We start from the raw sequence: 15,802 nt of genomic DNA, 5'->3' as shown, positions 1-15,802 counted from the left end.
AACTGAAGTGTCAGGTTGTTAATGGCACTTCACTTATGTGGATAATGTATTGCCTTCATAACAGAAAGCACAGAGTATTGTTGACAGATTGTATCACAGACTTGAATCTGACCTGGTCATTTATACAAGTTAGCACCAGCACATCTTACAAAATCAGTTGATGGAGAATCCAGGACAGAATAACAATAATACGAAGAGATTGCTAATGAACACGTAGAGAGTGGCAGACAGGCACATTGAAAAAAGACTGTTAGATACTATTAGTCATCAGACTAAGACCTCCTTCAGATGTAGAGAAAACAAAAGGTTCACATATTCACACATCTATAAAACACACACACACACACACACACACACACACACACACACACAAACACACGAGAGAGAGAGAGAGAGAGAGAGAGAGAGAGAGAGAGAGAGGCACTCACACTCACTCACTCACTATCATCTCTGAGTGTCAGAGAATTGTGGTTGGACCATAGTACCTGGAAATGACAGTGACCATGTGTGGGTGAGCTATGCATGTGTGTGTCTTTTCTGTTGTCCATGTCTGATATAGGACTTTGTCACACAGCTCATCAGTCTTTTCTCAGCATCCCTGCTGTGACTAAGCTTTTCCTCCATGTAGTGAGTAGCAATCTATCCTTCTCATACATCTTGTTGAAATATTTTTAACTCTCTCAGAAATCTTACACTCATTCCCAATATGTTTACTTTTTAACAGCTTTTGATGCTGAAATGAAAAATCAGCTTCAGCTGAAATGTGATTTCCACTATCACAGTAGAAAAAAATTTTGTTGTTGTTCTGGTCTTCAGTCCCGAGACTGGTTTGATACAGCTCTCCATGCTGCTCTATCTTGTGCAAACTTCTTCATCTCCCAGTACCTACTGCAACCTACATCCTTCTGAATGTGCGTAGTGTATTCATCTCTTGGTCTTCCTCTATGATTTTTACCCTGCACACTGCCCTCCGATACTAAATTGGTGATCCCTTGATGCCTCAGAACATGTCCTACCAGCCAATCCCTTCTTCTAGTCAACTTGTGCCACAAACTCCTCTTCTCCCCAATTCTATTCAGTACCTCCTCATTAGTTATATGATCTACCCATCTAATATTCAGCATTCTTCTGTAGCACCACATTTCAAAAGCTTCTATTCTCTTCTTGTTCAAACTATTTATCATCCATGTTTCACTTCCATACATGGTTGCACTCCATACAAATACTTTCAGAAACGACTTCCTGATACTTTAGTCTATACTCGACGTTAACAAATTCCTCTTCTTCAGAAACGCTTTCCTTGCCATTCCCAGTCTACATTTTATATCCTCTCTACTTCGACCATCATCAGTTATTCTGCTCCCCAAATAGCAAAACTCCTTTACTACTTTAAGTGTCTCAATTCCTAATCTAATTCCCTCAGCATCACTCTACTTAATTACTTTTGTTGATGTTCATCTTATATCCTCCTTTCAAGACACTATCCATTCTGTTCAATTGCTCTTCCAAGTCCTTTGCTGTCTCGGATAGAATTACTATGTCATCGGCAAACCTTAAAGTTTTTATTTCTTCTTCATGGATTTTAATACCTACTCCGAATATTTCTTTTGTTTCCTTTACTGCTTGCTCAATATACAGATTGAATAACATTGGGGAGAGGCTACACCCCTGTCTCACTCCCTTCCCAACCACTGCTTTTCTTTCATGCCCCTCGACTCTTATAACTGCCATCTGGTTTCTGTACAAATTGTAAATAGCCTTTTGCTCCCTATATTTTATCCCTGCCACCTTCAGAATTTGAAAAAGAGTATTCCAGTCAACATTGTCAAAACCTTTCTCTAAGTCTACAAATGCTAGAAACGTAGGTTTGCCTTTTCTGAATCTAGCTTCTAAGATAAGCTGTAGGGTCAGTATTGCCTCACGTGTTCCAACATTTCTATGGAATCCAAACTGATCTTCCCAGAGGTTGGCTACTACCAGTTTTTCCATTCGTATGTAAAGAATTCGCGTTAGTATTTTGCAGCTGTGGCTTATTAAACTGATAGTTCGGTAATTTTCACATCTATCAACAACTGCTTTCTTTGAGATTGGAATTATTATATTCTTCTTGAAGTCTGAGGGTATTTCACCTGTCTCACACATTTTGCTCACCAGATGGTAGAGATTTGTGAGGACTGGCTCTCCCAAGGCTGTCAGTAGTTCCAATGGAATATTGTCTACTCCGGGGGCCTTGTTTCGACTCAGGTCTTTCAGTGCTCTGTCAAACTCTTCACGCAGTATCATATCTCCCATTTCATCTTCATCTACATCCTCTTCCATTTCCATAATATTGTCCTCAAGTACATCGCCCTTGTATAGACCCTCTATATACTCCTTCCATCTTTCTGCTTTCCCTTCTTTGCTTAGAACTGGGTTTCCATCTGAGCTCTTGATATTCATACAAGTCGTTCTCTTATCTCCAAAGGTCTCTTTAATTTTCCTGTAGGCGGTATCTATCTTACCCCTAGTGAGACAGGCCTCTACATCCTTACATTTGTCCTCTAGCCATCCCTGCTTAGCCATTTTGCACTTCCTGTCGATCTCATTTTTGAGTCGTTTGTATTCCTTTTTGCCTGTTTCACTCGCTGCATTTTTATATTTTCTCCTTTCATCAATTAAATTCAGTATTTCTTCTGTTACCCAAGGATTTCTACTAGCCCTCGTCTTTTTACCTACTTGATCCTCTGCTGCCTTCACTACTTCATCCCTCAAAGCTACCCATTCTTCTTCTACTGTATTTATTTCCCCCATTCCTGTCAATTGCTCCCTTATGCTCTCCCTGAATCTCTGTACAACCTCTGGTTCTTTTAGTTTATCCAGGTCCCATCTCCTCAAATTCCCACCCTTTTGCAGTTTCTTCAGTTTTAATCTACAGGTCATAACCAATAGATTGTGGTCAGAGTCCACATCTGCCCCTGGAAATGTCTTACAATTTAAAACCTGGTTCCTAAATCTCTGTCTTACCATTATATAATCTATCTGATACCTTTTAGTATCTCCAGGGTTCTTCCATGTATACAACCTTCTTTCATGATTCTTAAACCAAGTGTTAGTTATGGTTATGTTGTGCTCTGTGCAAAATTCTACAAGGCGGCTTCCTCTTTCATTTCTGTCCCCCAATCCATATTCACCTACTATGTTTCCTTCTCTCCCTTTTCCTACACTCGAATTCCAGTCACCCATGACTATTAAATTTTCGTCTCCCTTCACAATCTGAATAATTTCTTTTATTTCATCATACATTTCTTCAATTTCTTCGTCATCTGCAGAGCTAGTTGGCATATAAACTTGTACTACTGTAGTAGGTGTGGGCTTCGTATCTATCTTGGCCACAATAATGCGTTCACTATGCTGTTTGTAGTAGCTTACCCGCATTCCTATTTTCCTATTCATTATTAACCCTACTCCTGCATTACCCCTATTTGATTTTGTGTTTATAACCCTGTAGTCACCTGACCAGAAGTCTTGTTCCTCCTGCCACCGAACTTCACTAATTCCCACTATATCTAACTTCAACCTATCCATTTCCCTTTTTAAATTTTCTAATCTACCTGCCCGATTAAGGGATCTGACATTCCACGCTCCGATCCGTAGAACGCCAGTTTTCTTTCTCCTGATAACGACATCCTCTTGAGTAGTCCCCGCCCGGAGATCCGAATGGGGGACTATTTTACCTCCGGAATATTTTACCCAAGAGGACGCCATCATCATGTACTCATACAGTAAAGCTGCATGCCCTCGGGAAAAATTACGGCTGTAGTTTCCCCTTGCTTTCAGCCGTTCGCAGTACCAGCATCAGCAAGGCCGTTTTGGTTATTGTTACAAGGCCAGATCAGTCAATCATCCGGACTGTTGCCCTTGCAACTACTGAAAAGGCTGCTGCCCCTCTTCAGGAACCACACGTTTGTCTGGCCTCTCAACAGATACCCCTCCGTTGTGGTTGCACCTACGGTACGGCTATCTGTATCGCTGAGGCACGCAAGCCTCCCCACCAACAGCAAGGTCCATGGTTCATGGGGGGGGGCTCCCATTAAGATAAAATAAGAAATTGGAAATCCCTACCAATTCAAATGAAAACAGCTCCTGAGCTTCTCTTTCTGCAAATTTTCTTGATATCTTGATATCTAGATTTAAGGACTGAAAAGTTCTATTGGCTTCATGAGAAGTAGCAGTATTTCATGTAAAGCTGCATGCCACATAGTAATGTACTATAAAAAGGACTCAGTGTTTAAAGATGTAGATATATATTTTATTTAGAACATAACATTGCAATCAAGTAAATATTAAGATACTAACAGCAAATGAACGCCTACTGTATAATATAACTGAGTAGGCAGCACCATTTCGCAAAGTAACAGCTCTGTTGCTAGTTTACTTAATTACAATTAGCTGGCATAAGCACGAACATTACTAAGCACTGCAGTGAGAGCTTTTTGTTAATAGAGTATAAATATTAAGTTTTATATTTGCTAGTCTTTAGCTAATTTATACCTTGACTCATTCCACATCCCTGAAAGTTCTCCTTCGTGATGGAATCTATGGGACACAATGAATAAGTGAGTGAATGAGTAAAAAACTTCTTGTCACCGAAAAAGGGGTTACTCATAATTCAACTAATCATCAATAAATATGTTGTTCACTGTCACCTGCTCGGCAAACTGCATGCATGCATTAACTGTAAATTTATTGTTACATAAGACAATTGTGATTTTAAGTTATGAAAGAATTTCATTTCGGTTTTTAAGTTAATCCACTAGTGTACTGAGTTTTAAATAAGGAACTGGTATTCTTACAGATGTATTGCACCGCAATAAAGTGATGTTGGTAATTGGGATTTTATCAGCACAGAACAATTCTGAAAGAAGACAAGCAGTCAGAGACACGTGGATAAATCTTATAAAAGGCGATGCAAGAATTAAATATTATTTTGTGATTGGGTCTGAAGTTTGTCCAGTACATCCTTCTGATAGGTCTGATGAGTGGTCTTGTGAAAACTGGCAAATCTCGCTTCCTAAAGGTAAGATTTTATATTTGGGAAAAGGGTCATCATCAAATTTTAAAGAAATATTGCAAGTAGTGTCAAATAAAATTTGATAGTCTGATGGCAGTTTCAAATAGTTGTTGTCATTCTAAAATAGATGAATATTTCAAGTTTCATTCAAGATGTGTTGCCGTAGGACTGTTGAAGTACATTTAAAAGGGTTAGAATGAGATTCTAAATTCTTTCTGGATGGGGAAAATGTTGAAAAAGTTGTGGTATGCAGTAAATTATGAGCTTTACAAAGAAACAATTGACAGAGAATGGTACTGTGGAATGCCTAGTATGTTACACGTGGTGGCAAAATCATAATGCTTGTAGAGCCAAAAGAGACTGTTAAAATAACAGTTCTTTGCATTTTTATTCAGAGTTGATAACAAAACCACCAACAAAATTATATTTGAATTTGGTAGGGATTTGTAAAAGCTGTTTCGTGTAACTAGTGGATACGGTGGTGGATCTTACTTTGCTTAAAATGTAAAAGGAATTTGATTATGTTGATTGCATTGTGTACAGAAGGTAGGAGTCAGGCAGCAGCAGCTGGCCGAGACACATTCAGCAACAGGGAAGTAACTGATTTTGTCACTTTTATGAGTTCCTAACCAGGAGTGAATTTTATAATATCATCTGTGTGCTTTAATAGTTCAGTTTCTTGAGTTTCTGCTTGTTAATTTAATATCTAGTAGCCACAGTTCTTGCGCTTTCGTTTGCGTCGGAAAATAAACGAGTTTTGTGACATATTATAGGTTTCTAATCGGGCGAATTATTTAGTTTCACCTGAGTACTTCGGTAGTTAGGTTTTTGAATCTCTGTGTATTAATATAATTTTTTAGACACAATTCCTGTGTTTCCGTCAGTGTCTACAGTAGAGTTGTGCAGCATGTGCCGATAGTCTATTTATCTGCATAGTTTAGTTTTCCACCGTCTTCAGTATGGACAGGTACTGCGATTGTTGTGTGCGGATGCGAGCCAAGTTGGTGACACTTTGCTCTCAACTCCAGGCTGTGATGGCTTCGGTTACACAGGTTGAGGCTGCAGTAAATGGGCACCACTGTTGTGGGCCGGCCTTGGGGATCCACCGGACATCTCGCACATCCGAGTCCTCCGATCGGTCCTCACCAGTGGCCAGTCCAGTTACTGCTCACACTGAGGTTGACCCCTCACCTGTTGTCAAGTGGGAGGTCACCCGGGGCGTAGCAGGTGGTGAAAGACTTCCCAGGTGGCTACACATAAGGCCTCCCTGGTTTGTCTGACAAATAGATTCTAGGTGCTGTCTGTGGCTGACACTGTCACTGAGTGAGATGCCGTCGCCTGTCCTGTTTCAGAAGAAACCTCTCACCCTTCAAGATCCAGACAATCACAGAGGGTGGGATTATTTATAGTTGGGAGCTCTAACGTTAGATGCGTTATGGGGCCCTTAGCGACATGGCTGCCAAGATGAGAAAGAAAACCAATATGCACTCCCTGTGCATATCGGGTGGAGTCATTCCAGACGTGGAATGGGTCCTCCCGGATGCCATGAGGAGCACAGGGTGCAGCCAACTGCAGGTAGTTGCTCACATCAGTACCAATGATGTGTGTCACTTGGGATCAGAAGAGATTCTCTCTGGTTTTGAGCAGCTAACACAAGTGATAAAGGCTGTCAGTCTTGCTTGCAAGATGAAAGCAGAGCTGACCATTTGCAGCATAGTTGGCAGAACCAATTGCAGACCTCTGCTACAGAGCCGAGTGGAGGGTCTGAATCAGAGGCTCAGATGGTTCTGGAACTGTGTAGGCTGCAGATTCCTCGACTTGGGTTTCAGGTTCTGCTGAATAGGTCAGGTGTCCACTATACGCAGGAGGCATTTACACAGGTAGCAGGGGCTGTGTGGTGTGGTTTTTTTTAGGTTAGAGGGTCTCGGGGAAAACAAGAAGGACTTCAGTCACAAAGGGTGCAGGGCGAACACAGGAAGAATGTAGATACAGGAACCATCGGTATAACAGTTGTAAATTGTCATAGGTGTGTTGGGAAAGTACCAGAGTTCCAAGCGCTAATAGAAAGCACCAACACTCAAATCGTTGTAGGCTCTGAAAGCTGGGCAAAGCAGGAGATAATCTCAGCCGAAATTTTTGCAAAGGAGCTAACGGTGTTCCGAAAGGATTGGCTTAACATGGTTGGTTGGCGGCATGTTGGTTGCTGTTAGAAGTAGTTTATCTTGTCACGAAATTGAAGTTGATAGTTCCTGTGAGTTAGTATGGGCAGGGGTCGTTGTTGGCAGCCGGAATAAAATAATAACTGGATCCTTTTACCGACCTCCTAATCCAGATGATACAGTTGCTGAAAGGTTCAAAGAAAACTTGAGTTTGATTTAAGACACATACCCGACTCATACAATAATAGTTTGTGGTGACTTTAATTTACCCTCAATATGTTGGTGAAAATACATGTTTAATTCCAGAGGTACACATAAAACATCATCTGAAATTGTGCTAAACGCATTCTCTGAAAATTATTTTGAGCAGTTAGTTCATGAGCCCAAGCAAATAGTAAACGGTTGTGAAAACACACTTGACCTCGTAGCAACAAATAAACCTTAGTTAATAACGAGCATCAAAACAGATACAGGGATTAGTGAACACTTGGTTGTTGTTGCAAGATTGAATATTGTAACCCCTAAATCCTCCAAAAATAAAAACTTTGAACATAGCTGCTAAGGTTCAGTGGCCGTGTCAGAATTATATTAGAAACAAATAAGCCCTCGGTCACAAATATTAAGTCAAAATTGACCAGGTTTCGACGCTACTATGAGTGTCGTCTTCAGAATTAAGCTAACTGTTGTAAAACATATTAGGTATATAATGCATTAATAAAACTAAAGTTTGTACTGACAGGAAAGAGATGCAGTACTTACAAGTCACATTTAAAAAAATCTAATCCGGAAAGGCGACGTCATGAATAGTTGTCAATAAGATGGCGAGCTGCTAAGGGCTGCTCGTACTTGATTGAACAAAGGTTGCAACCCTTATAAACGTTTTGGGAGACAATCTGAGCAGCCATCTTAGGTTGTTTGCAGATGACACTGTCATTTATCAACTAATAAAGTCATGAGAAGATCAAAATAAATTGCAAAACGATTTAGAAATGATATCTGAATGGTGCAAAAAATTGGCAGTCGACCCTAAATAACAAAAAGTGTGAGGTCAACCATATGAGTGCTAAAAGGAATCCATTAAAGTTCAGTTACATGAGAAATCAGTAAAATCTAAATGCCGTAAATTCAACTAAATACCTAGGAATTACAGTTACAGACAACTTAAATTAGAAGGAACACACAGAAAGTATTGTGGGGAAGGCTAACCAAAGACTACGTTTTATCAGCAGGACACTTAGAAAATGTAATAGATATATTAAGGAGACTGCCTACACCATGCTTGTCCGTCCTGTTTTTGGAATACTGTTGCACAGTGTGGGATCTTTACCAGATTGGATTGACAGAGTACATTGAAAAAGTTCAAAGAAGGGCAACACATTTTGTACTGTCGTGAAATATGGGAGGAGTGTCACTGAAATGATACAGGATTTGGGCTGCACATTATTAAAACAAAGTCATTTTTTGTTGTGACGGAATCTTTTCATGAAATTCAAATCGCCAAGTTTCTCCTCCGAATGTGAAAATATTTTGTGGACACTGACCTACTTAGGGAGAAATGATCACCACAATAAAATAAGGGAAATCAGAGCTTGTACGGAAAGATACAGGTGTTCGTTCTTTCCACGCGCTTTATGAGATTGGAATAATACAGAATTGTGAAGGTGATTCGATGAACCCTCTGCCAGGCACTAAAATGTGATTTGCAGAGTATCCATGTAGATTTAGATGTAGGAGAGATAGCAGTCAAGGACAGAATTCAATCACTTGTTGTAGAACTGTAGATAAATTCCACTATAAATGGTACCTCATGATGAGGTGCATCTTTTCAAAGAAGGGTAGTGTAGCATGGAACATGGTTACTGAATGTCAAGAATCGGCAATCTGCAAGGAAATTTCTTTGCGAAGTAAAGCATAAACAGCTATAAAAATTCCTAGAAATGCAGAAACTGACAGAAATATTGATTGCTCATTTATAGTGGTGGAAGAAGGAGTACCACTAATACAAGTGACTTATATGATATTCTAAAGAGCATTGCCAAACAGAGTAGGAAAACAGCTAAACCCACAAATTGATGACTGCCGTGGAAGTTTCAGAAAGAGCAGATCATATGCAAACTACATCTTGAATTTGAAATTGCTAATGGTGTTTCAAAAATAGAGAAGCAATCTGTCTGTGTTCACATTCATTGACTTCAGAAATGTCTTTGATTTACTATATAGAATGACACTGTTTCAAATTTTGAAGGAAATGAGTTTGGATAGAAAATCCAATGAACTGATTAAACAGATCTTAAACAACATAACATATAAAGTCACATTCAGAATAACATTGTCAGAGTCCTTCAAGAACAAACCTGGAGTCACGTAGGGAGATGGACTGTGATTCCTTGACAAAGAGAGATGAAAGGATTGGGCGGAATACGTCTACATCTACATAGATACTCCACAAGCCACTGCGTGGTGTGTAGCAGAGGGTACCCTGTACCACTACTGGTAATTTCCACTACTCTTCCACTCGCAAATAGAGCAAGGAAAAAATGACTGTCTTTATGCCTCCTTATGAGCCCTCATTTCTCGTATCTTATCGTTATGGTCCTTATATGCAATGTGTGTTGGGAGCAGTAAGCTTCAAATGCTGGTTCTCTAAATTTTCTCAGTAGTGTTCCTTGAAAAGAATGTCGCGCTCCCTCCAGGGATCCCCTTTTGGGTTCCCAAAGCATCTCCATAACACTTACATGTTGCTCAAACCTACCGGTAACAAATCTAACAGTTCACGTCTGAATTGCTTCGATGTCTTCCATTAATCCGAGCTAGCATGGATCCCAAACACTCGAGCAATAGTCAATAATAGGCCACACCAGCATACTATATGTTGTCTTCTTTACAGGTGAACCACTCTTTCCTAAAAGCCTCCTAATTAACCGAAGTCGACCATTCACCTTCCCCACCACAGTTCTCACATGCTCATTTCATCTCATATTACACCCAGATACTTAAATGACTTGACTGGTCAAACAGGACATTAGTAATAATGTGTCCAGTGTCAGTGACAGAGCCGCTCGTGTTCCTGCTGATAATAAGACGAGTAGACCATTCGTTTATTACATATTTTTAGGAGTTTGAAACAGGAGCAACTTCAGAAATGGATAGGCACTGCGATTGCTATGTACAGATGCGAGCTGAATTGGTGACCCTTCACTCACAGCTCCAGGCAGTGTTGGCTCCTGTCACACAGCTTGAGGCTGCTGCCAAGGGTCATCACTGTGGGGGGTTGGACCCAGGGATGCGAGGGACGTCAAGCACAACCCACATGTCACCGATCAGTCCACTGCTGTGGCTGCCCCATGTACTGCCTGCACCGAGGTTGACCCCTCACCCGTGGCCAAGTAGGAGATCATTCCAAAGTCTGGCAGGCAGCGAAAGACTTTCCGAGGGGCCGATCGTAGGGCCTCCCCAGTTCATTTGATGAACAGGTTTTGGATGTTATCTGTGGCTTACAAAGTCTCTGAGCTGGATGCAGTCGTCCACCCTCTTCCAGAGGAAGCTTCTCGGCCCGCAAGGTCTGGGCATTCACAGAGGGTGGGTTTGCTTGTACTTGGTAGCGCCAACATTAGGCACGTAATGGGGCCCATTAGGAACATGGCTGCCAAGGAGGGGAAAGAATCCAGTGTGCACTCCGTGTGCATACCGGGGTAAGTCATTCCGGACGTGGAAAGGGTGCTTCCGGATGCCATGAAGAGTACAGGGTGCAGACAACTGTAGGTGGTGGTCCATGTCAGTACCAATGACGTGTGTCACTTTGGATCACAGGAGATTCTCTCTGGATTCAGGTGGCTGTCGGAAATGGTAAAGACTGCCAGTCTCATTTGGGAGATTAAGGCAGAGCTCACCATCTGCAGCATCGTCGACAGAACTGACTGTGGTCCTTTGGTGCAGAGCCAAGTGGAGGGTCTGAATCAGAACTCAGGCAGTTCTGCGATCGTGTAGGCTGCAAATTCCTTGACTTGCACCATCAAGTGGTGGGTTTTCAGGTTCTGCTTAATAGCTCAGGAGTCCATTACACACAGGAAGTGGCTACACGGGTAGTGGGGGCTGTGTGGAAGGGACTGGGCGGTTTTTTTAGGTTAGAGTATCTCAGGAAACCACAGAAAGGGTGTCTGTCTAAAAGGGGGCAGGTAAAACACAGTAAGGTAGTTGTAGAAATGATCAGAATTGTAGTTGTAAATTGTCATAACTGTGTTGGGAAAGAACCAGAGCTCCTGGCCTTAATAGAAAGCACTGAAGCTCAAATAGTTACAGGTACGGAAAGCTGGCTAAAGCCGTAAATAAGTTCAGCTGAGATTTTTTTCAAATGACCTAACAGTGTTCAGAAAGGATAGACTAAATACAGTTGGTGGTGGAGTATTTATTGCTGTCAGAAGTAGTTTACCTTGTAGTGAAATTGTATTATATAGTTCCTGTGAAATAGTATGGGTGAAGGTTATACCTCAAATTGGACTAAACTATTAATTGGATTTTTTTACTGACCCCCCAATTCAGAAGATATAGTTGCTGAACAGTTCAAAGAAAACTTGAGTCTCGTTTCAAACAGGTACCCCACTCATACAACTATAGTCGGTGGTGACTTCAGTCTACCCTCAATATGCTGGAAAAATTATATGTTTAAAGCAGGCAGCAGGCATAAAACGTCATCTAAAATTGTACTGAATGCTTTCTCAGAAAATTGTGTTTGACATTTAGTTCATGAGGCCGCTCAAAACGTAAATGGCTGTAAAAACATACTTGTCCTCTTAGCAACAAATAATCCTGGATGAATAGGGAGTATCATGACAGATACAGGGATTGGAGACCACAAGGCAGCTGCTGCTTGGCTGAATACCATAATATCACAACAATCAAAAAGAAACGCAAAGTACGTCTATTTAAAAAAGCTGATAAAAATGCTCTTAGCACCTTTTTAAGAGACAGTCTCCACTCCTTCTGATCTGATCACGTAAGTGTAGAAAAGATGTGGAATGATTTCAAAGAGATAGTATTGACGCCAATTGAGAGATATATACCACATAAATTAATAAGTGATGATACGGATCGACCATGGTACGCAAAAAAGGTCAGATTGCAGTTGCAGAAGCAATGAAAAAAGCATGCCAAATTTAATAGAACGCAAAATCCCCAAGATTGACAAAGTTTTGCAGAAGTTTGAAATGTAGCACGTGTTTCAATGCGAGATGCTTTTAATAGTTTCCATAATGAAACTCTGTCTTGGAAACTGGAAGAAAACCCAAAGAGATTCTGGTCATATATAAAGTACACCAGTGGCAAGACGCAATAAATACCTTCACTACCCGATAACAACAATGAAGTTACCGATGACAGTGCCACTGAAGCAAAGTTATTAAACACAGTTTCCTGAAACTCCTTCACCAAAGAAGACAAAGTAAATATTCCTGAATTCCAATCAAGAACAACTGCCAAGATGAGAAATACAGAAGTAGATATCCTTGATGTAGCAAAGCAGCTTAAATCACTTAATAAAGGTAAGGCCTCTGGCCCCCAGATTGTGTACCAGTCAGGTTCCTTTCAGAGTATGCTGAAGCAATAGCTCCATATTTAGCAAGTATATACAACTGCTCGCTCACAGAGAGTTCCGTAACTAAATACTGGAAAATTGCTCAAGTCACACCAGTACCCAAAAAGGGAAATAGGAGTAATCCGCTGAATTACAGGCCCATATCACTAACATCGATTTGCTATAGGGTTTTGGATCATATACTGTGTTCGAACATTACGAATTTCCTCGAAGAAAACAATTTATTGACACATAGTCAGCACGGATTCAGGAAACATTGTTCTAGTGAAACACAACTAGCTCTTTATATTCATGAGGTAATGAGTGCCATCGACAGGGGATGTCAAATTGATTCCATATTTTTAGATTTCCAGAAGGCTTTCGACACCGTTCCTCACAAGCATCTTCTAACCTATGGAATATTGCCTCAGTTGTGCGACTGGATTCGTGATTTCCTAGTAATAAATGGAAAGCCATTGAGTAAAACAGAAGTAATATCCGGCATTCCCCAAGGAAGTGTTATTGGCCCTCTATTGTTCCTGATCTATATTAATAACATAATAGACAATCAGAGTAGCCCTCTTATAAAGTCATCAGTTGACCTAAATGAATTGCAAAATGGTTTAGATAAGATATCTGTGTGGTGTGAAAAGTGGTAATTGCTCCTCAATAAAGAAAAGTGTGAAGTTATTCACCACATCATCATCATCATCATCATCATCATCATCATCATCATTTAAGACTGATTATGCCTTTCAGCATTCAGTCTGGAGCATAGTCCCCCTTATAAAATTCCTCCATGATCCCCTATTCAGTGTTAATATTGGTGCCTCTTCTGATGTTAATCCTATTACTTTAAAATCATTCTTAACTGAATCCAGGTACCTTCTCCTTGGTCTGCCCCATCTCCTCCTACCCTCTACTGCTGAACCCATGAGTCTCTTGGGTAACCTTGCTTCTCCCATGCATGTAACATGACCCCACCATCTAAGCCTGTTCGCCGTGACTGCTACATCTGTAGAGTTCATTCCCAGTTTTTCTTTGATTTCCTCATTGTGGACACCCTCGTGCCATTGTTCCCATCTACTAGTACCTGCTATCATCCTAGCTACTTTCATATTTGTAACCTCAACCTTATTGATAAGGTAACCTGAATCCACCCAGCTTTCGCTCCCATACAACAAAGTTGGTCAAAAGATTGAACAGTGCACAGATAACTTAGTCTTGATACTGACTTCCTTCTTGCAGACGAAAGTAGATCGTAGCTGAGCACTCACTGCATTAGCTTTGCTACACCTCGCTTCCAGTTCTTTCACTATGTTGCCATCCTGTGAGAATGTGCATCCTAAGTACTTGAAACCGTCCACTGTTCTAACTTTGTTCCTCCTATTTGGCACTCAATCCATTTATATCTCTTTCCCACTGACATTACTTTCGTTTTGGAGATGCTAATCTTCATACCATAGTCCTTAAATTTCTGATCTAGCTCTGAAATATTACTTTGCAAACTTTCAATCGAATCTGCCATCACAACTAAGTCATCCACATATACAAGACTGCTTACTTTGTGTTCACATATCTTAATCTCACCCAGACAGTCTATTGTTTTCAACATATGATCCATAAATAATGTGAACAACAGTGGAGACAGGCTGCAGCCCTGTCTCACCCCTGAAACTACTCTGAACCATGAACTCAATTTACCGTCAACTCTAACTGCTGTCTGACTATCCATGTAAAGACCTTCAATTGCTTGCAAAAGTTTGCCTCCTATTCCATAATCTCATGGAACAGACAATAACTTCCTCCTAGGAACCCGGTCATATGCCTTTTATAGATCTATAAAGCATAGATACAATTCCCTGTTCCACTCATATCACTTCTCCATTATTTGCTGTAAGCTAAAGATCTGGTCCTGACAACCTCTAAGAGGCCTAAACCCACACTGATTTTCATCCAATTGGTCCTCAACTAATACTCGCACTTTCCTTTCAACAATACCTGAGAAGGTTTTATCCACAACGCTGATTAAAGAGATACCTCTGTAGTTGTTACAATCTTTTCTGTTTCCATGTTTAAAGATTGGTGTGATTACTGCTTTTGTCCAGTCTGATGGAACCTGTCCCGACTGCCAGGCCATTTCAATTATCCTGTGTAGCTGTTTAAGACCTGACATTCCGCTGTATTTGATGAGTTCTGACTTAATTTCATCCACCCCAGCTGCTATATTGCACTGCAATCTATTGACCATTTTCTCCACTTCCTCAAATGAGATCCTATTTCCATCATCATTCCTATCCCATTGTACATCGGAATCTGAAACATTACTGATCGTATTTTCACCTACATTGAGCAACTCTTCAAAATATTCCCTCCATCTGCCCAAGGAATCCACAGGATTCACCAGCAGTTTTCCTGACCTGTCCAAAGTACTTGTAATTTCCTTCTTACCTCCCGTTCGAAGACTGCTAATTACACTCCAGAATGGTTTTCTAGCAGCTTGACCCAAAGTCTCCAACCTGTTTCGAAAGTCTTCCCAAGATTTCTTCTTGGATGCTGCAATTATCTGTTTGGCTTTGTTTCTTTCTTCAACATAACTTTCTCTGTCTACCTGAGTTCTCGTATGTAGCCATTTTTGATACGCCTTCTTTTTCCTTTTACAGGCTGCCTTGACCGTGTCATTCCACCAAGCTGTTTGCTTCATCCTACCTTTACACACTACTGTTCCAAGACATTCTTTAGCTACTTCTAGTACTGTGTCCCTGTACCTGAAGTTATTCACATGAGTACTAAAAGAAATCTGCTGAATTTCAATTACGTGCTAAGTCACACAAATCTGAAGGCTGTAAATTTAACTAAATACTTACGGATTACAATTAAAATAACCGAAACTGGAATGATCACATAGATAATGTGGGTAGAGCAAATCTAAGACTGCGATTCATTGGCAGAACACTTAGAAGATGCAACAGATCTACCAAAGAGACTGCTAACACTACACTTGTCCATCCTATTCTGGAGTAC

General features: G+C 40.6%; 1 protein-coding gene across 1 annotated transcript in view; it reads left to right on the top strand.

Annotated features, from left to right (window-relative positions):
- LOC124802482 (UDP-GalNAc:beta-1,3-N-acetylgalactosaminyltransferase 2-like) overlaps positions 1-15,802 on the top strand; it is a 126,858-nt gene that overhangs the window by 30,089 nt on the left and 80,967 nt on the right. Inside the window, exon 2 of the mRNA XM_047263291.1 lies at positions 4,835-5,056. Within this exon, the coding sequence (XP_047119247.1) occupies positions 4,835-5,056 (222 nt within the window). The remainder of the gene's footprint in view (positions 1-4,834; positions 5,057-15,802) is intronic.

The sequence above is a fragment of the Schistocerca piceifrons genome, chromosome 6, assembly GCF_021461385.2.
Source record: "Schistocerca piceifrons isolate TAMUIC-IGC-003096 chromosome 6, iqSchPice1.1, whole genome shotgun sequence".
In the NCBI taxonomy this organism is placed as follows: domain Eukaryota; kingdom Metazoa; phylum Arthropoda; class Insecta; order Orthoptera; family Acrididae; genus Schistocerca; species Schistocerca piceifrons.
This window is presented reverse-complemented; position numbering and strand designations above follow the sequence as displayed.